Source organism: Misgurnus anguillicaudatus, chromosome 12 (assembly GCF_027580225.2).
Source record: "Misgurnus anguillicaudatus chromosome 12, ASM2758022v2, whole genome shotgun sequence".
Classification (NCBI taxonomy): Eukaryota; Metazoa; Chordata; class Actinopteri; order Cypriniformes; family Cobitidae; genus Misgurnus; species Misgurnus anguillicaudatus.
Window position 1 is genome coordinate 12,161,350 of NC_073348.2, and position 23,249 is coordinate 12,184,598.

At 39.6% G+C, this 23,249-nt stretch overlaps 1 protein-coding gene across 2 annotated transcripts; it reads right to left on the reverse strand.

Annotated features, from left to right (window-relative positions):
* Positions 1 to 386: 386 nt before the first annotated feature.
* On the reverse strand, positions 387 to 23,105 carry LOC129447577 (uncharacterized). 2 transcript variants are annotated; one of them, XM_073873976.1, is made up of 5 exons: positions 22,795 to 23,084; positions 22,585 to 22,702; positions 22,020 to 22,124; positions 1,141 to 1,324; positions 387 to 979 (listed from the first exon to the last, which is right to left on the reverse strand). In XM_073873976.1, exons 1-4 carry the CDS (start codon positions 22,855 to 22,857, stop codon positions 1,170 to 1,172), a joined length of 441 nt encoding a protein of 146 aa, XP_073730077.1. In that variant the 5' UTR covers positions 22,858 to 23,084; the 3' UTR covers positions 387 to 979; positions 1,141 to 1,169. The 2 variants fall into 2 exon arrangements, 1 of the variants encoding a protein (XP_073730077.1); XR_012372468.1 differs by lacking the exons at positions 387 to 979; positions 1,141 to 1,324 and adding an exon at positions 14,246 to 14,354 and having other exon boundaries at positions 22,581 to 22,702; positions 22,795 to 23,105.
* Between the last annotated feature and the right edge of the window lie 144 nt (positions 23,106 to 23,249).

Genomic DNA, 23,249 nt, shown 5'->3' on the forward strand with positions numbered 1-23,249 from the left:
TATCATAAGACGTCCCACACTTGACAGTTTCCCTGATTTCAGCCAGTTAAGCATATTTATAATATATATGGAATGAATGAAACGAGTTGGCACGCATATGGTGGCTGCAGTGCATAACAGAAAAGCAGTGCGTAGAAAAAGACAGCAGCTGTCTTCTACGTTTCTATCAAAAACTCATTTATTATAGTTTTTTATTTAAAATAAAAGCGATTACAAAGGAAATGTTTACTGTTCATTTTTTATTTTTTTAATGTATGGAAAATCCCATTTAAAGAAACAGACCGCCATTACATTTTTCCTCTCGCGCACCCCCTGGTGGCTGCTCGCGTACCCCTGGGGGTGCGCGCACCACACTTTGGGAATCCCTGGACTAGACCATGCAGACACCACCAACTAAGACAGGAGGGGAAGTAAATTACTGATCAGCCTAAACTGGTTCCACATGACAAAGCAGGCATACTCAGATCACCAAGTTATCCAGAAACCATATATGAATGTAAGAATCAGAAGACATTCACTTTAATTAGTAACACGTAAATATAATTATTTTTCTTAATTCTCTCAACGGACAACTAAACACATACACAACTGCGTACATGCATAATTCTCACTGAAACAAAGGTGATTACCACAACAGCTGCTTTGTTTACATTCAGATGAGATAAATCTTGTTGATTTAAACATTTAATAAAAAAAAGGTATAACATGCATAATGATTTGTGCAGTGGAGAGGACAGAATCTACATGCATAATGAATTGTGCAGTGGAGAGGACAGAATCTATAATTCATCATCTGTAGAGGCATCTGTGGAGACATGCTCATATGGGTCTACATCTTCTTCTTCAACAACAGTTCCACCATTCCCACCTACCACTATTTGGGAATATGTTTCTTTCACAGCTACCAGGTCTGTCTTGAGCTCCTCAAGTCTTTGGAGGACAGCACTGTGCAGGCCATGGTAAGCTTGAACAGAAAGTCCTGAAGGATATAGCCTAAAAATCAAATATGGATATACAATAAAAAAAATTATTTAGATGTGCACCAACACACCATAATATGGCATTTTCTATAAATCACCATCTCTAAAGCAGTTTAATATAATTATATGAAGTAAACAGCATTAAGAAATCAGTACTCACTCTGTGTGGCCAGGTCCTCTGATAGTACACTAGCCTGGTTCTTCAAGGCCCTGTAGGTTCTCGTAAGATGGGTCCAAGTGTTGTTTCATTTCTTCTACAAGTATAGCCTCTTCCTCAATCAGTCTCTCCAGCTGCATCACCTTGTCAAAAACCTTCTTCTTCATGGCTAAGGAAGTGTCAGATTCTACGAAGACAAATCAACAATTGAATTAACCACCATATTAAAATACTACGTCTTAAAGGTATAGTTCACCCAAAAATTACAACCCTGCCATCACCTACTCATCCTCATGCTGCCACAAACCTGTACACATCTACCCGTTCCGATGAACACAAAGGAAGACACCTTAAGAAATGTTTGTAACCAAACCGTTCGTGGACTCCATTCACTTCAAAACTATTATTTTTCCTACTATGAAAGTCGATGGGGTCCACGAATGGTTTGGTTACAAACAGTCCGCAAAATATATGCCTTCATGTTCATCAGAATAAATAAATTTATACAGGTTTGTAACAACATAAGAGTGAGCAAATGACATAATTTTCATTTTTGGGTAAACTATCCCTTTAAAGCCTTTTGTGAGTAAAATACGATGTAAGTGGTACAATTCTCTGTCCAGGGAAGATATTTTGAGAAATGTTTGTAACCAAACCGTTCGTGGACACCATTTAGTTCCATACTATTCTTTTTTCCTACTATGGAAGTGAAGGGGGTCCACAAACGGTTTGGTTACAAACATTTCTCAAAATATATTCCTTTGTTTACCGGAAATGACAGAATTTTAATTTTTGGGTGAACTATCCCTTTAAGCGGTCACGCACAGACCTCCTTAAACCTTAGGTGTGTATGTGTGTGTGTCACAGGTAGGGGTGGACCCAGATGTTAATAAGGTCACGCCCCTTTCTCCACCTCGAGGAGGTTCCCAAAGCCACCCCAATGACCAGACACACAAGGTAAACATAATATTAAAATGTCCTTTATTTAATTTACTTAAAATAGTCAATAGGGGAGGGGAGAGGGGGAACTTAAAATAACGGCCTTTTCAGGCTCTCGTTCTCCACAGGCTGGGTTTCCACACAATTCATTCTCGTGTCGCTCACCCTCTCTCTTTCTTCACAGGCAGCAGCTGGGACACAAGACACAGTTAGTTCAACTTGGCTTTCTCACCTCTTCGCTGCATACAGCCTACGGTAAGTATGAGGTTTGCTCTGTTCGTTTTCCCTGGCGTTCTTTTTCTCTCTTTCTCTCTCCACAGACAGCGGCTGGGACACAAGACACAGTTAGTTCAACTCGGCTTTCTCACCGCTTCACTGCATACAGCCTACGGTGAGTGTGAGGTTTGCTCTGTTCGTTTTCTCTGGCGTTCACTTTCTCTCTTTCTCTCTCCACAGACAGCAGCTGGGTGCGGTGCCCTCCTGTTCGAAGTGGATCACAGACCTGGGGGTTATTTAGTTGAATCAGGTAAGCTCGGCGGACTTACGGTACTTGATTTCTCTCGATGGGTCAGATGGGACATGTAGTTTTCCATGTAACGTCGGGGGCGGACCCTCTCGACGAGCGCGTTGGTCACCCAATGTCTACGCAGGGCTCATTTCGGGGCGCCACTCCGTCACTAGTAGCCAGAAGCACACTCACACGTACAGTATAATAATTTCCACCAGGGCCGACAGCCACTTCGTCATCCCAGACAAAATGTATGAAGGCGGGGGTTTGTCTGACGAGACAAACACAGTAATACACAGCAAAAATACACAGCACCACGCTACAGTGAAAGTTTCCACGGCACAAAGACTCACCCACCACAATCGTGTGCACACAAAGGACGCCTGTCTTCGCCCACTTTGCCCGAGTCCGATTGGCGATGGATCTCAAGGCCTTAGTGGTGGTCTCGTCACTGTGGGTGGCTTCAAACCCAAAATCTCCTCGGCTCACCCACCACGCTTCCTTAGGGGTAGGGCCGCTCTCCTTCTCCCGGAGGTATGTGCTAGAAGACAGGTTAGTAGAAAACAGTGTCTGTACAACAATACTGTTACTCACTCAATACTTTAAAGTGTTTGTCTCTCTCCCTTCGCTCTGATCCACTCAACCGGCGACGTCAACTCTGCAACAGTGTGTCTCTTCCAAAAGTTTCCACAATTTCCTTCACGGTTGATACTCACACAACTTCGTTTCTTTCCCTCTTAATGTGTCTTCATATGCATAGTTTCCGTTCGTCTTTCAGCCCTTAAGGTTTTCACTTACTTCCAATACATCACTTCAGTTTGAGAGAGAGAGTCCGACCGCCACCAGTAGCGCGTCGAGTGAACCCACACGATGACAACAGTCATAACGCACAACAGTCACAATCAGCACATCAGCACTTTTTGGGGTGCTCCTTTTAAAGATCCACAGCTGCCTTTCTTTCGCCCCCTGTGGCTCCGTCTTCTTTCCGCGCGCTTCCTAGCGCAGCCCGGATCAACAGAGCCTTCGGCTCTTCAAAAGGTGCGTGTCTTTACTCTGCCTTTGGCAAAAGGAGCTTCCCCCGTGTCAGTTCTCCTTTACTTGTGTTCCTGTAGAGCTATTTATGTGTCTCATCAACCCCCAGCCTCCAATCACAGTTTGCTTCATTGATTTTCCGCACCTGTGGCTCGTAAGGCCCCGATTACGTTGCCCTGGAAACCAGGAAGTGAAGGAGTGTGTCGTCGAATGCGGCCTGGGCGGAAACCATCTTCGGGCGGAACCAATCTCTGCCGCTTTTGGTTCCGCCCTACAATAGTCACCCTGTGACATGTGTCCCGAATTAATAATTTAAAAAGGAGTAAAGTTCAAAAATCCGACTGTAAGCAAATGAGACTTACAGAACAGCATGATTGCTATTTACACCTACTAACCCTCAAACGCTCCTCGTTTTCTGTTTACATTACTGGCCCTTGGGGTCTATATGACCCAAAAAGTTAAAGCATAATTGTAAGAAAAATATACATTTTCAATAATACAAATAATATATAATTTTTTGTTTACTTCTCATCTATACAATAAAGCTGTGTTTTGAGAGATTTGAAGTACTTTTGTACCCGTGTACCACTAAATTCCTCAACTACACCATTAGCTTGCCTGAAAAATAATACATTTTTATAAAAATTCACATAAATCATGATCTAAATTTGATTTAAATTGTTTTTAGATATTGATATAGGTGTTCGGTGTTGAATTCAAACATAAAATAACTACAGTATAGGAATTAAATCATTTTGATCAGCAGATGCCCATAGAGACCCATTCATTTTACTGGATATGGACAACTGCTCAACATCACTACTTTAGTGATATATTTTGTGAATGTATGTTTATATAAACATTAGAAAGGAAATTAAAAATAAATATTATTTCAAATAGCATTTTTTTAATGCATTTTGAAAGTTTTTACAAAATGCCACACAGAAAATTGACTGAGTGTAAGGTTGTGTCTGTCTGTGTGTGTGCGTGCTTGTGTGTGTGCGTCTGTGTGTGTGTGTGAGAAGCAGAGAGAGAGGATGTCTGTGTGTTTGTATGTGTGTGAAAGAGTGTACATGTGCGTTAGTGATGCGCGGGTCGTTTCGTAACCCGCGGGTAACCCGCGGGTCGGGTTGGGGCGGGTAAAGAAATTGTAACTTGAATGCGGGGCGGGTTGGGGCGGGTCATTAAAAACAAAATTAAAAAACTGATATGTTGTGTCTAATTACCTGTAGCATATATATTAAATATTTGGGGATATATATTTTTACATTTAATTACGTTCTTTGATAAGGATAAACGTAGGCCTATGTGGCAACGTAACTTCCGCAACGTAACTTGCGCAACGTAACTTGATATCCCCAAACCTTTGACGTCACGGAAGCGCCAAGTAGCTCCCGCTGGCTGCCAGCCACAACAACAAAACAAACGGAGAATTAAAAGATGAAAGACGATCTGCAGGAGAAATTAAGGTAGGGAATTTGTGAATAGATAATACAAATGCTGCTTTTTTGTGTGGTGATCTACTTTTAAAATGATAAAGCCGACAAGTTCTACATGCTAAAAATACTTTAAATGCGTGGACTATACTGCTTATATCTCTACATTGGATTTAGGGATGTCACCATTACTCTATTTTCTTGAGGAGTTAAAAAAAATCTTGGAGCACATGTCGAGTACTGTTTAAAATAGAAAATTACAATAGTATCAGAAGCATATCAGCACAACGCTGCCTCTCTCTCTCTCTCTCCCTCGTTCGCTCGCTCTCGCGTGCTTCATCTCGTGCATGAAAGCAAGAATGCGATGCGATTGCATGCTTGTAAATTTCGGAAGTTTACACGACTGAGCTGCAGTGGGCAGGCATAAGATTTATAAAAACACATATGAGAAGAAAGGCACAGCAACTCAAAAAGACTTAAGTGGAGGCATGGAGCAGCATGAGAATACAGAGTTAAATTATATGCGATCTACCGGCATTGCCTTTGCGATCGATGTATTGGACACCCCTGGTTTATCATTATCCTATCTCTATATTAATATGACCATGCTGGTTTCTATGGCTCATTGGTGTATGTTGTTGCCAGTTTACAGGGCAATGTAATCTAATGGCTGTTTCCAAGCACTCTTAGGCTGAAATAAAGCCTCTTTTTATTTACATTACGAATGCCTAGTATGTCTATTTTAATGGTCGCTAATGTGCGTGCATTAGGTCACACACCTTTATATCTTTTTTCAGCATTTGTGCCTGATTTTATTTGCCAAATTCTATAAAAAATTTCTCCGTGGCAGTCTCTCCTGTGTGTGTGTGTGTGTGTGTGTGTGTGTGTGTGTGTGTGTTTGTGTTTGTATGTGTGTGTGTGTGTGTGTGTGTGTGTGTGTGTGTGTGTGTGTGTGCGCGTGTGAGAGAGAGAGAGTGTGTGCGTGAAAAGAAAAGAGAGAGCGTGTGTGTGTGTGTGTACTAGAGATGCGCGGATGGGCTATTATTTCATCCGCAACCGCATCACAAAACTCATCATCCGTCCGCCATCCATCCGCACCAACGTTTCTGACTAGTTTTTAAAACCGCACCCGCCCGCCATCCGCTGACTGGGCGATGCAAGGCGCTGCTGATGACAGCCGCGAGACTAGAAAGCCCTAGAATATAAGCAGTGAACTTGGCTATGTTTACATTAATGCGTTTATCCTTTAAAATGCGTTACTTTTGCTACGTTTACGCCTTTCATCTGCACTACATCACCGTTTTCGACCCTCATAAACGGATTCGTTCGTCAACGCTGCAGACCCTGTTTTAGTTTGAGAACTCAGACGTTGCGCTGAGTGTAAATGTAGATGGAGTCTTATCTAAACGAACAGCTGATGTTAACGTGACAGCGCATCATTTTCAAAGTAAAAATTATTTTATTCAGGTAAATGGATGTTTGCAACGGAGTTTTGACAAAAATAGTCAACATCTACCAACCAGCTATTATACACGCTATATCGGATTGTTTTAACATGTATCATCATAGATAATGTCTATTTTATATTTATGTTTGAGTATTGTTGGGTTTGAATATTATTGTAATGTGTTTATGTTTTGTTTAATTTTAGTTAGCTTATTACGAAAGATAGACCGTAATTTTAAACGCCATATAGGGCGTTGTAAAGGCCAATATGAAGGGAGAATTGTAATGGGTCAGACATTATTTTCGAGTTTAATTTAAGTTTTGTTTTCTACTTTAAAATGAATTTCGTTTCAGATAATTTGTCTCTTAATTTTAATCGATGTTTTGTTGATAAGTTTTGTGAATATAAATTAATAAAAACAATAAACTCAACGTCATTAATATTTAATGCTCGTTTAGCTAGCGAAGGACGTGCACGGACCTCGCACACATTTAAAAATTAATGCAATAAGCATTTCTGTAGGCTAAAGCTATACTTCACCTCTTACTATGTTTGACTGAAGTTTGCATTTGCTGAAATTTATTTTTGCTTCAAGCTCATTTAGTACTGTTCACTTGAATGCTTTCTTTTTAAATCATAAAGACCAGTCTCCGATCGGCGCACATGACATGGGACAAAAATAAATAAATAAATAGCCTAAATTAAACGCACAAATTACATAGTCTGCACTGGTGTCATCCTGATTTACCACTTTGTAAAACTTATTCCAGGCAACCCTTTTCTGACCTTTGATTTCCTTTGTTTTTAATTCTCATTTTTTTGAGTTTGCCACGTACCTCCTTCGCCGGCGTTGATAAGAGCTGTGTCAAAATGCGTCCTCATTTCTCCACGCTGTTAATGATAGAACGAATGGATCCTTAACAGCCAGGCTATCCCAAACAATTAAAACCTTTATTAAATAAAAGTGTATTTAGAAGACTTTTTCTTGTCACTGTTTTAGTATTATATGTTATGTTTTGTGTTAATATTATTCGGTTTATGTTGCGTATATTTCTAAGGTTGATTATTTGATATACTGTTGTTGAATTGTTTAATCTACATCAATGTGTCATATTTTTTAAAATAAATTCATATTTTTCTGATTACATTATTTTAATAAGTCAGAAATGTCTCCGTTGTTTATTGCTGACAGGCGCGATGGGCGCTACTGGGGGCGCCTGCAACAGGTGACCCAAATTATGGGTCCTCTAAGGTTAGACCGTCTCATTTCAGTTCTCTTCGCAAACTTCTGAGCCTGCCACCTTGATAGACATAGTGCTTACCTTTAAGGTCGCATGCTTTGAAGAACAAAGCTAATAACAAGCAGTCGATCCGCCACCCGCCCGAATTTAATTAAAATATTATTTTTCGTCACGTCATCCGCCCGATCCGCGGTTTATCCGCGGAGTCCGCGGCTGTAACCGCCAACCGCGCATCTCTAGTGTGTACCTGGTAATTATCACGTTGGGGGGACCAATTGTCTCCACAAAGATAGCAATACCAGTATTTTTGTGGCCTTGTGGGGACATTTTTATGTCCCCATGAGGAAACAAGCTTATAAATCAAACAGAATGATGTTTCTTGAAAATGTGAAGTAGTAGAAGGGTTTCTGTGATGGTTGGGATTAGGGAATGGGGTAGGTTAGGGGAATAGAATATACAGTTTGTATGGTATAAAATGCATTATGACTATGGAATGTCCCCACAAAACATGGAAACCAGAATGTGTGTGTGTATGTGTGTGTGTACATTAGGTCACACCACTTTATATATCTAATTTTCTGCATTTTCTGCAAGCGACAGATTAATAATAAAAATGTACATAACTTTAGAACAACCGAATCAAGCCCAGATTTTTGTATATGTAAAGATAGATTATTTAGGACAAGTCGCACAATTTTATAACTCCGAGATAAAGAGAACCTTTTTTTTTTAAACTAATTAAATGTTGTTTGGGGTCATATAGACCCCAAGGACCGTTTGAGGGTTAAAATGGCTGTAATCTGTTAACTTGTACTTGATATATATATATATACATACACACACACACACACACACACACACACACACACACACACACACGTATAAAGGTGTTAAATTAAAAAATAAAATTTGCCTAATCCAGTAATTATTTTTTTCTATTTCTGATCTGAGCACACAATCAGTTTAAGATTACTTAAGTGTTTATTGAGAATTCACTAAAAAGACTCATGTCAAACTTAGAATCCCAAGGCCAGATAGGGCTTTCTGTTGCCAGAAGGTCTTCAACCTGTAAGAGCTGTAAGGTGGTGCCAAACCCTGACAAAAGGTATTTCCTGAAGCCAGCAGCAAATGGCTGAATCCACAGGGAATCGCTTCCTAATTCCTGTTGAATTATCATCTGAAACCTTTCTCAAAGAATTCACATCTACCCCATGGTGTGGGACACCCTACCACACTTTTGTCGTCCCCCTCTTCTCATGTTCTCAAGCAAACTGTATATGGAATGCTACATTCTGTATACACAAAGTATCTGAAACTGGTCTTGTTTGGTGTTTTAATGCAAGTGGTACATTTGGGTTTGTTAATATGACAACAGGATTCAATGTTAATCTGTGACAATAAATAAGTAAACTTAACCTAATGTTGGGAGACAACTCCTAACTTAGACATGTTGACCAATCACCCACTGTATGTATATTAGGCTACACCCCTGATTTTACAACAACCAATCAGTACCAAACTCCTATATGCTTCTCTGGTTATTTAAGGAGATGGGTAGAAGACTCAGGCGGGACTTTCTATATCTAGAAATGCACCCCCGTGATGTTGTATCTTTGATACAGCATCATGTTTCTTTTTATTTTATTTTGAGGAATCTGTAACCAGATCTTCATCTCCTTACCAGGTATGCAATGGTTTTTCGTTTGATTTCGTATTTGAATTGGAATGTAAATTGGCTTCTGAATTATGTTTTTCTTACCTGGTAAATAAATTGTTACATTTGTATTCATTCTAATCTTCTCTGTATCATTGACTCTTCTAAGTTACAATAAGTATTACGATATCCTTTGTCACCATAAATCTATAACCGGGGTGTAAATTCATGCTAATTGTCTATACCGATGAACTAAGAGGTTCAGCCATTACTTTACTATATGTGGACTATCAGATGATAAGTCAGGACCTCTGATCAGTATCTCTACTATAATTATAGTCTTGAGTTCTGCATTAAGTTGAATATAGTTGGCTGGGTTGCATAATATTTTCTAATGATAATTAAGGGCACGACAGCATGGGGCAGTTGCTTTAATCATTTTCTCTGGTTACACGGATAGACTCATTATTTAACCCTAACTAAGTTGAGTATATTTGTGATTAATATACGTGGGCTATATAAGTCAGGACCTCTGGTGCGGTTAAGTTTAACTATTTAACCCTAACTAAGTTGAGTATATTTGTAATTAATATATGTGGGCTATATAAGTCAGGACCTCTGGTGCAGTTAAGTTTAACTATTTAACCCTAACTAAGTTGAGTATATTTGTGATTAATATACGTGGGCTATATAAGTCAGGACCTCTGGTGTGGTTAAGTTTATGTTTCAGAACCCGCACAACGGCCGATGTGGGCTGATATGATATTGGTAATCAAAATGAATGAGTTCAATGTTAACATGAGTAAATAGAACTATCAAATGTTTATCCAAATTCTATATTTATATCAATTTGATTCATATTACAATACGTTTTATATCTTTGGAGTCAGGTGTAAAGTTGCGTAACGTTAATTTGTCTTTATAAGCGCCGGAAAAGACCGAACGCGCTAGAACTCATCGCCAGCGTTTGGATTCCGTCGTTGGGCCAAACGGATGGATGGGGTCATATTTGTTACCCTTACAAAGTGGTGTAAGATTAAAATTGAAGGAACTTATTCCTTGGTCACAACTTGGCACAACCCCCTGTGCTGATCAAAGACTATTGTCACAGCTGTTTATCCAATACAGTGGGGGTTAAAGATGGTCTTCTGATTGGTCAGTTTGAATGTATTATGTTGGGTTTGGTCAAGTACAGTGGGGGTTAAAGGTGATCTTTTGATTGGTCAATTTGAATGTATCAAGTTAGGCTTAGTCACATGGTCAAGAGATAGAGGATAAAGGTCAAGGTTTTTATGAGCTCTCGGCCTTTGCATTTTAGTTTTTGCCTTTGCATTGGCCTTTTCCCCTTTCCTTTCTTTTTTCACCTAAGTTCTGGGGTTCAGGCCTTTAGGCCTAGATTTCAGTTCTCAAGTGTGAATCTCTTTCTTCTAAACTTTCTTTCTCTGTTCTCTATCTTATCAGGTAATATCTCACATACATTGGAAACAGTCAATTGTTTGTATTATTCACCATTTCATGCATTTATAGTGTAACCATTTCAACTGTAACTTTAAGTCAGTTCTGTAATTAAACCTTTTCATTTACAAATCTGTTGTTTAGTTTTGATTTAAGGTTAACACTTAAACGCTCCATATTTCTATACAATATATTCGTACTCTAGCAACGCTCTCAGACATATTGTGTCCGAAACCCGGGAACGATTGCAGTTTTGTTCTCCTTCCGAAACCTGAGATCCCTTACAGTTTGGTGGCCCGTACGGGGATCCCTTGCGGTGAGTTTTCTGAGTTTTACTTTGATTGATCAACTGAATAAGGACTTTATCACAGTTAATCCTGTGAATGGATTAAAGGCCTTCTGACCACACAGTGGGTAAGTCTGTTTTCATTGTTTCATGGCATGGTTAGTTAAATCTCCATTTGCATGAATTGTATGAAACAGAAATTAGAAGGACCTTAAATAGTCCTAACATTGTTGTACAGTTAGAGATTATTTCAGATTATCTCCTCTGGGATGGAAGGGAATAACTTCAGTAATGATATATTGTTTGATTTATGGAGCGAGAAAGTTGAATCTACACTTTATAAATTATATAGAAAGGGTCTGGATTACTACGCTACCACTGATGATATTCTCACATGGTGGCGCATGGTTGGTAGTGAACAAAGAAAATCCAAACATGCTGAAATCATTGAGGCTTTGAATTACATGAAGTGCTTGGAGCTACGTAAAATGGCTGGACAGGTTAAGTCTATCCTAAACTCTAAGTGTGTTGAATTGAATACCAAAAATGCTGAATTACAAAAGTCAGAGGCAAAGATCCAAAATCTTCAAACTCATATAGATCAACTATCATCTGAGCAGTTAGCCCTGGCTAAACAGTGTGAGAAGTATAAAGACATTATTGCAGATGTAAGGGCTAAACTAATTGTGCGAGACACTAAGTCTCCCCAAACGCTTAACAGCTATGGGACTAAAAAAGATGCTACTTGTACTAAAGAGAATGTATTTTCCAGAACCCAGAAAAGTGTTCCTATCTCAGTGATTGGGGTGATGCATCAACATGCTGGAAAAGAACCGCATGATGTGAATGAAGCATTAGAGAGTCACAGACCTCCTGAAGCTCCAGTAGAACCAAGCTACAGACCCGGTGGCAAAATGAACAGGCTTTGTAATTCCTGTCATAAAATAGGCCATACAGAGGAGAAATGCTGGTCACTGGGCAGGGGCAGACCTCCACCTTATTATTTGAAATGTAGGAAATCACTTTCTAAGGACAGATGTAAGCAATCTAGTTTTGCTGGTAAAACTCTTACTGAGTTAACTGCATTGTTCATGCAAGGACTCCAGCTGTTAACCTCACTTGCTAGTGGCTTATCAGCCAGTTAGCATGTGTTTAACATTCTCATAGATTATCCTGTTTGCATTTCCTGATTTGTAATTGGTCATAATGCATTGTTGTTTCTATAGAACACAAATTGTAGTTGTTTGTTGTACTATATACACATAGGCTAATGAAGTTAATTTCTTGTAACACTTGACTGTTTCCATTGTAAGTGTTTGACAAAACATTTAAGTGAGAGGTTGTTGAAGCTACATGTATTCTAGACCAGTTGTCTTGTGTTAATGGAATAACTTTTGCTCTTGAAATTGTCTACCAGTTTCAAGTTGAATGTGTTTCTATGTTGAAAGATTTGTCTCCTAAGTGGTAAACTCTGCTATTCCTTGTATAGCTGCAGTAAGACCCTATAGAGGAGCACAAAAATGCCATGTGGCTACATTGTGTTATATAATTACATTAATGAAAATGTTTTACCTCACAACAGGATCCAGTAGCACTTTTACCATGCTTAACTAAAAACACGGGTGTGAGAAGATTTACAAAGCCAGATTACAATCTCATACTTATATCAAAATGGCTCCCTGTTTTCAACAACAGGACTAAATTTGCATCACAATTTTATCTTCCTCACTTTTATTGCAGCATGGTATTCACACATAGCCTCCGTTAAATTCAATCACATAGCAAACACAATTAGCCTCACTTTAGTCATTATTTCAAACGGTCTGATTTTAAGCATCTGTTTTGGTTTCTTTTCAAAAAGTTTGATTAGTTTTATGTCTCAAATACTGAAATCTTGATGAAGAGTTATTTTCTATGTGTAATAATATCATTAATTTTGCTATTATGTTTTATATTTCATTTGCTCTTTATGCAAGACATTTAAAACTATCATGTTCTTTGTTTTCATTTTGTTCATTTAATTTATAATGGTTATACTGGAAAATTAAGATTTTTAAATATCATGTATTTGGTTACACTGAGAATCACAGGATTCCTGCTGTTTCACATCTTGGGTGTTGCCTCAAAGAGAAGGACAAAAGTGAAACCCCCTTCAGGGCCTGTTCTTGTGAAAGTGTAAAGTATCGATGGACATCTGCATAACTATGAAAGGTGCAATTCCATTCGGTGAAGCCTTTCATGCAGGGCTGAAAGGAGAAGGACGTCTTCAAGTCTCATCAACCAGCAACCAGTTTGGACAATAAGTCTAAAGATGACCACTGCACACAACTGAAAGCATAATCTTATGAACTGTGTCATCATGGATCTTCTTACGTGTGGCCCATGTTGCCAAAGGGCGGATTGTAAGATTAAAATTGAAGGAACTTATTCCTTGGTCACAACTTGGCACAACCCCCTGTGCCGATCAAAGACTATTGTAACAGCTGTTTATCCAATACAGTGGGGGTTAAAGATGGTCTTCTGATTGGTCAGTTTGAATGTATTATGTTGGGTTTGGTCAAGTACAGTGGGGGTTAAAGGTGATCTTTTGATTGGTCAATTTGAATGTATCAAGTTAGGCTTAGTCACATGGTCAAGAGATAGAGGATAAAGGTCAAGGTTTTTATGAGCTCTGGGCCTTTGCATTTTAGTTTTTGCCTTTGCATTGGCCTTTTCCCCTTTCCTTTCTTTCTTCACCTAAGTTCTGGGGTTCAGGCCTTTAGGCCTAGATTTCAGTTCTCAAGTGTGAATCTCTTTCTTCTAAACTTTCTTTCTCTGTTTTCTATCTTATCAGGTAATATCTCACATACATTGGAAACAGTCAATTGTTTGTATTATTCACCATTTCATGCATTTATAGTGTAACCATTTCAACTGTAACTTTAAGTCAGTACTGTAATTAAACCTTTTCATTTACAAATCTGTTGTTTAGTTTTGATTTAAGGTTAACACTTAAACGCTCCATATTTCTATACAATATATTCGTACTCTAGCAACGCTCTCAGACATATTGTGTCCGAAACCCGGGAACGATTGCAGTTTTGTTCTCCTTCCGAAACCTGAGATCCCTTACAGATTCTGTGGTGTTTGGTAGATCGTTGTATTGGGATATGGCTATAAACAGCCTTTTCTTGTCCTCTCCAATCCGTCTTCGGATCTTGTGTCGCTGTTTGTTACGGTCTGCAGCAAAAACCACCGCAAAAAAAGGTTTAAGGAGGATATGCAAAAATTTGGTCATTGTGCTAATGGACATCCAAAAGGCACCTTAAATTGTTGGTATAAAGCTCACAAAACATCAGCAATTAAAAATATAATTGTAGAATATTTTAACCACAATACTACATATCTGGTCATAAAACCATATAAAAACACCTAGAATGTGGTTAATTTTCAAGTAATGCAGTGAGTTGTGTGATGGTAACATTGGACATATGGGAAAGGTAGGACTGTTCACTCAATGTAAAAAGGTTATGTAGTGGTTTAAGTGCCACAAGTTAACCCAGTCTCACAAAATGATGTACCTATAGTCACGTAAATGTTTGATTCTTTTTTGTAATCGCATGTTTCTTTGTGACTGTGTCACAAATTTCTGTTTACATGTCATTGTCACGTATTGGTTACTGCTTTTTCCTATTTTCAAACTATTTTCGCTTTGGTTTAGGGTTAGATTTGGTATTTGTGTTAGGATGTCACTTTAAGTATTGGTTTATACTATTTTTTCTGATTTTTTTGTATATTATCTGTTTTTTAACCCATTGTCCCCTGCTTTAGGGTTTGGGTAAGGATTGTCGTGGAATTTTAGCCGCATCAAATAATACTCACTAAGAGTCAAAGTCAAGGATCACACAGACACACTGTCGACAGAATTTTCTTTGTCTGAATTTTATATATTCTGCAGAATAGGCTCTCACCCCCATGGTGCTAGAAGTTTAAAAACCTAAGAGCCCCGATTACAAGGTTGAACACACATTTATAGTAAGATGCTGAAACATGTGTAGTCATCAGGTTCTACGTCATTTAGAAGATAAGCTTCAAGTTGTCAGTGATTAAGAACATGAACAGTTAAACACAAATCTAGTGAAATCATAAAACGTATGTCTTGTTCTCAGTACATGATGTTTAAGTCCTTGGACATTGTACTTTGCTCAAAAGACAGAAAGAGCATAATTCTGTACGTTAGCAGAAAAACATGATCTCCATATGAATCACAATTTATGAGCTTATGATTGTAATTAAAAAATGAAAAATAGGATGAAAAATAAAACATAATAATATGAAAATAAAAGCATAATAAAAGTCCTCCACTACACTCCTCCCTTTTTATGATTTATTTATAACTTCATTTACTGTCATCGTTACGTAGCTCTGGTTATTACCCACGTTAGTCATTCACAGGAAATTACTCATAAATTGCTGGTTCGTCATCATCGTAGTGTACATATAGTTCTGTGCAGTTGCAAAAGCAAAAGTGCACACACATAATATGATCATGAACCTCATTTTTGAAAGAAGAAAAACAGTTCGTTTTCTTGAAGAAATTGAGGACGGTTAGAGTTGGGGTCGTGAGCCCTTGATGATTCCGGATTGAGCACAGTTAAAGTTGGGGTCGTGAGCCCTTGATGATTTCTTTGGATTTGTGGTGAATAGGTTGAGCACAGTTAGAGTTGGGGTCGTGTGCCCTTGATGATTAATTCCTTTGGATTTGTGGTGAAGAGGTTGAGCACAGTTATAGTTGGGGTCGTGTGCCCTTGATGATTAATTCCCTCTGTAGGTTCTGGTATGGTAGCACCACACCATGCAGTCAGTTAGTCGTCCTCCCTTTGGATCACACATTGGATTCCAGCACCAACCCTTCGGCAATGGGCAGCGTGCACCCACGTGGCACGCTCTGCGATCTTTATGGCGGTATGAGTTGTCAGCAGAACCTGATAGGGCCCATCCCACCATCTGCTTTCCAGAATTTCCTCCCGAGGTTCTTTACCACCACATAATCTCCTGGTTTGATGTTGTGCATCGGTCCCTCTGCGGGCGTGGTAGGGCTGCTTTAACCTGTTTTGAGATATTTTGAAAGATAGAAGGCATAGAAATAGAATACTGCAACATGTCATTTTCATTTTGAAGGGTATCACCTGTCGCCATGTGTGGCTCCCACCCCTTATGTGGTGGTCTACCAAAAAGTATTTCAAATGGGGACAATTTTGTTCGGTCTCTGACCCTCATTCTCATGTACATGAGTACCAGTGGTAAGCACTGAACCCAATTCAATTTAGTTTCTTCACACATTTTGCTTAGTTTTGCCTTGATGGTGCCATTCTCTTTTTCCACTGCACCTCCACTTTGTGGATGGTAGGCACAGTGATTGGTCAAATTGATTTGCAAAAATTTACCCACATCTTTCACCACTTGAGCAGTGAAGTGTGCTCCATTGTCACTGGAAATTTTGTTTGGGATTCCCCATCGGGGAATAATGTCTTTCAAAAGCATTTTTGTCACCCCAGCACTATCTGCATGTTTGGTGGGCGTGGCTTCAGTCCATTTTGAAAACATGTCTGTCATCACCAAACAGTACCGTTTACCTTCTGCCGGTGTCAATTCAATGTAATCCATCATTACATGTGTGAATGGTCCCTCAGGAAATGGGATGCCCCACAGGTTCGGTTTTTACCCCTCTTGCAACATAATTACCCAGACATATATGACAGTTTTCACAATGTCTCTGTGCTACAGGAGAAAAACCCTTTGTGAAACAATTTTGTGCCATGGCTGTCAGCATTCCTCCTTTGGACACGTGGTCTAAGCCATGTGTCAACCTAGCAAAATGGGAATAAAAGTGTTTAGGTAAGCAGGGTTTTTGATTTGGACCCATCCAAATCCCTTCAGGAGTTTTGGTAGCTCCACACGATTTCCATAGAGCTATTTCTGTTTAAAGAGAAAAAGTTTGCATTCTTATTAATTACTCCTGTGCTGTCTCAGCTTCATTTCCTTGGGAGATCTGTGTAAGAGAAAAGTTTGTGTTAGTAGTCATGAGCATGCTGGTTTTGCACATCCGGGCGTGCTTTTCCTCTGGAGATCACGTCCTGTCCGTTGGTGTGTGCTTTGCATTTACACACAGCTATTTGAGAAAGGAGTAAAATTTCCTCTAAAAGAGAAACAAGCAGTCAATGTAAATGGTTATAGATTGATTAGTAGCAATTTTACAAGCTTGTGTTAGTGCATGCAATTCAGCCACCTGTGCAGATTTGTGAGGTGGTAAGCATCCGGATTTCACTACTTCAAAGTCAGACACAACTGTCCACCCCATCCTATTTATGCCTCTGTCATCTCTGGAAGAAGAACCATCCACATAATATGTGGGGGTGCAATCAGGTATGGGTGTGTCAGCAAGGTCAGGCCTTGGTGTACATACTTCCCGTGGGGCAGACAAACAACAATATGGTGTACCTTCATCAGGTGTAGGTAACAATGTCGCCAGGTTCAGAACTGTACATCTTTCAACTGTGACATTAGACATTTGTAACAATGCACAGGAATAACGCAGCCACCTTGCTGCAGACAAGTGAGATGTGCGCTGTTCTAGCAGTATGTGAGACACAGAGTGAGGAACCAACAGACGCAGCTGTGCGTATCCCACAAACTCACTGCTGGCTTGTACAGCTTTCTCCGCAGCTGCCACTGCTCTGAGACATCCCGGTAGGCCCCTGGCCACCGCATCAAGACGACCTGAAAAATATGCCACTGGTCTCAACTTGTCACCGTGTTCTTGCAACAAAACAGATGTCATACAGCCATTTCTTTCATCCACAGTTTGAATAAAAGGATTTTTTTTTTTTTGGATCTGGCAGCCCCAAAGTGGGTGCCTGCTGTAATGTCTGTTTTAGTTCCACAAATGCCCTTTCAGCCTTCTCTGTCCACTTTACCTTCTCTGATGGTGCCAAAGGTTTCTCATAAATCATGTCATGCAATGGTTGTTGCATCTCAGAATAATTAGCAATAAAAGTCCTGCAATAAGATGTCATACCCAAAAATGACATTACTTGTTTCTTTGTAATGGGTTTTGGTATGTTAGCTATCGTCTCTATTCTCTTTGGAGAGAGAGACTTACCCATTGGTGTAATTTCGTGTCCTAGAAAGGTTACTTTCTGGACAGAGCACTGTACCTTCTTGGGGTTGACCTTGTGGCCCTCCTCAGCTAGATGAGTGAGCAACCGTATGGTGTTGTCTGTGCACGACTGCTGAGTCGGTGCCGCCACCAAGAGGTCATCCACGTACTGCAATAAAGCAACATCATCATCCAACACAAGTTTCTGTAATGAACAATGCAATGCAGAGTTGTAAATCGTGGGGCTCTCGCTGTACCCCTCAAATGTAAAAGTAAACTAAAACTGGCTATCAGGATGGACAGGAAACTGAAAGATGCATTTGAAATATCCACTACAGAAAACCACTGGCCGTCAGCTGGTATCTGTGAGAGAATTGTGTAAGGGTTCGGCACGTTTGGTGCCCTTACCTGCACCGCAGCATTTACTGCTTGGAGGTCTTGAACAAACCTCCACTCTGTGGGCTGACCTGCATCTCTGACCTTTTGTACAGGAAAAATGGGTGTTCTCACAGGTGAGTTTGGGCAGGGAACAATTATCCCTTTCTCCAATAAGGCCTCAAATACTGGCCTTATTCCCTCAAGCGCCTCCCTTTTCAGAGGGTATTGAGGTTTGCATGGTCTGTAATCACTCTTTGGGGTGATAACTACTGGTTCACACCCTTTAATCAAACCCACATCATATTTATCTTTAGCCCACAGGTAGTCAGGTACTTTGTCAAGAACCTCTTGCGGTAAATCAATGCTAGCACACGTCATGTGTGCTGGCAAAATGTTTTGTAAATTTGAATCTGCAGAAACAGCTTTCTGTTTTATAACTGTCTCTCTCTCAGCAATGAAAAAAAGATACACAACTTCTCCTGTGTGCTGTTATCTGCTCTGAGAACTGCACGTTTTCTGACAACATTTCCCAATCAACAGCCTCGCTACAGGCCTTTGCAAATTCACCTGCTTTTTCCCATGGCTGACTGGTATTTTTTGCAATGGAAACATGGGGTACCGAATTTTCAACATCAAAAATTTGTTCTTGCTTTTCTGTCAATTTGAACGAGTGCCACACACCATGAGTCATTCCAGCAGTAATGGGTTATAGTCAAACCTTCTGTTTTTACAGAGAACCATTTCTATTAGCTGTGCAATGCATGTTATCAGCTGGAATGACCTCGCTGGCTTGTGGCAATCTTATCTTCCCAACAGCATGCAACTCTTCACTCTGAAAGGCCCATTCATACACATTCAACAGAGACAAACACATAGATGACATTCTGGGATCCCAACAAGAAATATTCAGGCCTTGGTAGTTACATAAGATGCTAGCATTAATTTTACACATCAAATCCCTCCCCATGAGGTTTACCGGACACGCGTCAGATAAGAGGAACATATGCATAAACTCGTTACCGTCATGCATACAACAGAGTGGAACAGTAAATTCTTCCCTCACTATATGCCCCGTAGCACTCATAGATGAGTTAAACTGCCCACTCAAGGTGACAAATGGGAATTCATCTTTGCGTATGACAGAGTGAGTTGCATCCAGAGTCTACCATAAACAACAATAACCTGTCCCTCAACCATTATTTCTTATCAATATCAAGCAAAGCAAGTCCTTCATTGCATAGAGCATTTCTTTCCCTATCACACACATCAGAAAAAACAGAATTAGCAAGCAGATAATATGGCATTCGAACCGCAGAAAAAACAAGATTGGACTTACCCCCTTCCGTCTGATTCTCTCTTTCCCCCTCCTGGCTTCAGTCCCCTTTTTCTTTACACCCCGCAAAGTTTCCCGCGCACGCTTGGGATTCCGGTGTCTCTTGAGATTTCAGGAATTGGAAACATTGGTTTTTCAAGTGTCCTTTCTGTCCGCAATGCCAGCAAACTATTTCTTTTGGATTTTCCGGCCACTGCTTTGCAATCCTCTTCTCTCGTTCTTTCTGCTGCCAGTTCTCCTGGAAAACGTTGTCCTTGTGTAAGGAAACTGTGCTGATAACGCTGTTGCTGGCCCCATTCGCCTATCTTGACAAAAGCTGAAGATAGTTGTTGATCGGCCTTTCTCTGCTTCTTTCGTTTTTCTTCGTCATGCAGGCATTCAGCATGTAGAGAATGTGTAATGACCTCACTCAGCTTTCCTGATTCCCATCCGATGCAGGTTTGCTTCACCTTCGTTGGAATTTCAGGCTGAAGTCCCCCGAGGAACATTTGCTTTAGGTAGGATTCCCAGGATGTTACCTCTCCTGTGTTGATGTTTTTATCTGGACTTCCTCCTCTTCCAAAGTGCTGTCGAGGAGGATTGGTGAGTTTAGCTCAGGTGGTAGTTCTTGTGCTGGCGGGGGTGCAGTTTGTATTCTTGGTAATGCTTCTTGTGCGGGTGGTTGTGGGAGTCTTCTTGGAGGGGGTTGGAGATCATCGTCTAGAAGAGGTACCTTTGTATAAGAGAAATGTACCCCAGGTGGGGTACGTGCAGGTGCATATGGAGGAGGAAAAAAACAGAAAGTTAGGTTCATCATGTAATGATAAGTTTCCTGATGTAGGAAAACATTATGCTTAATGTTTAGCTCTGACTTAGTCTGAGTCAGTTCGTCCTTGGTCTTTATCTTACTCTGTGCTCTCATTTCTCTGCCATCCGCAATGATTTTTTCCCTTAATAAAGTGAGTGCTTTTACACTCAGTGTTCCTTTAGGAGGAAAATCATACTTTTTCTCCCAGATTTTACGCTTTCCAACGCCCCCGTGCCCTTTGATTTGATCACTCGAGCATTCACGCCATTTTCCAGATCCATTGACTTTGTACTCCCTTTCGAATTACCCTGACCCATGGTCACGAACGAAATAACGCTTACCGTATTATCTATTCAGATGCCACCACAACGGTTCTTTTCCAGATTCCGTCAGCTTTGACTTCAGAAATGATTGAGACTCTCCCTTCCCTTAGGCCTGGGGTACGGAGCCCGAGACCTCTCGTCTCAGGGGTGATCAGTCAGTCTCTCCCAAACCTTCTGGAGTCTTCAGCTGTGGAATCCGCATCCTCGGCGCCATTATTGTCGTGGAATTTTAGCCGCATCAAATAATACTCACTAAGAGTCAAAGTCAAGGATCACACAGACACACTGTCGACAGAATTTTCTTTGTCTGAATTTTATATATTCTGCAGAATAGACTCTCACCCCCATGGTGCTAGAAGTTTAAAAAATTTTTACAAGGTTGAACACACATTTATAGTAAGATGCTGAAACATGTGTAGTCATCAGTTTCTACGTCATTTAGAAGATAAGCTTCAATTTGTCAGTGATTAAGAACATGAACAGTTAAACACAAATCTAGTGAAATCATAAAACGTATGTCTTGTTCTCAGTACATGATGTTTAAGTCCTTGGACATTGTACTTTGCTCAAAAGACAGAAAGAGCATAATTCTGTACGTTAGCAGAAAAACATTATCTCCATATGAATCACAATTTATGAGCTTATGATTGTAATTAAAAAATTTAAAATAGGATGAAAAATAAAACATAATAATATGAAAATAAAAGCATAATAAAAGTCCTCCACTACAGGATGTCAATTTATGAAAATCTAACCCTAAATCGAAGCGGCAACAGTGGCAATGACATATAAGCATAAATTTATGAAAGATCACTAAAAAACGTGGAAATTCGTGACAGTATCACAAAAAAAATCAAAAATGTATGTGACTATAGGTATGTAATTTCATGAGACTAGGCTGCACAAGTACATAAAGGCTACTTACCTGTTACTCGATACAGATCCCTCTTTTTCTGCTGGATGCCCAAGAATAGGCCTTCAATTAGATGTTGCAACGCCACTGGATCATCTGTTCTGAGGTCATCTGGAGCTGTAAATAATTTGTGAAGGTATTTGATCACGATCATGCATTTTCTGTGCCAAAAATAAAACAAATATACTATTTCTAAAAAAAAACTTATACATACAGTACATATTTCAGGGTAAGGTGATTGGCAATTTGGGAAAATGATTCATTAAGAAAAATGTAGTTGGAATACATGTAAAAACAAAAAAGGACATCCACAAATGTTCAGCCAAAGATACTGAGAATGTGTGCTTAGTTTGCTCATTTTTTAAGAGTGAATAAGTTTTACAAAGTTAAGGGAGAAAGCTACATCACCTAAGTTATTAAAAGTTCCCAATCATGCTAATCTTTTTAATGTTGTTTGTTGTGGGCACTTAATGTCACTTAAGGGCTCAGGCATTGAAACACAAACCAGCAAGAAAATAATTTTTAAAATGTATGATAATTTTCTATTAATAGGAGACAGCAACAAGTGCATACTAACTGTCAACTGCCCACTGTCTCACATCAGTGACCCACTGTTGCAGTTCATCATCAGACCTTTGCACACACTTCTTTATAGCCTCAATGTCCTCTTTGACTTCCTTTGTCTTTTGGATAGTCTGAAAAGGATAATTAATGGAAAGTCACTCATCAGTAGAATTCAGTCAGTTGAAATTGAATCTTGATTAATGAAATCTTTTTTTTTGTTTACCTTCAAGTACCGTGTAGACAAGTACTTGTGCAGTGGCCGGTTGCATAAACATAGCCCTGACATTAAGACTGCGTCTTAAGAATGATTCTGACTAACTAGCAATTAGTTAGGGCTAATCAGTCTTATTATTTGGATTTAAATTTGACCAATCTATCTTTCTATGTAACATCCTTAAAACAGTTATGATCAGTCTTGAAGAAAAAAATTCATGACTAACTTTAAAGACTAGTCTTAAAGTTTTATGCAACCGGCCACAGGTTTCTTTTTTTTCGCTCATTCCATCCTCTAGCATGCAATGTGATCATATCCACTCGTGCTGAAATGATGAAAGAATTAAATGTGCTTTTTAACTAGTGGTTAGTCAAGTATAATGAATGAAAAAACAATTACCACAAAGTAAGCTGCTTTAACAATTAGAATGGTACCAAAGCACAATACATGAGAACTTTACAAAA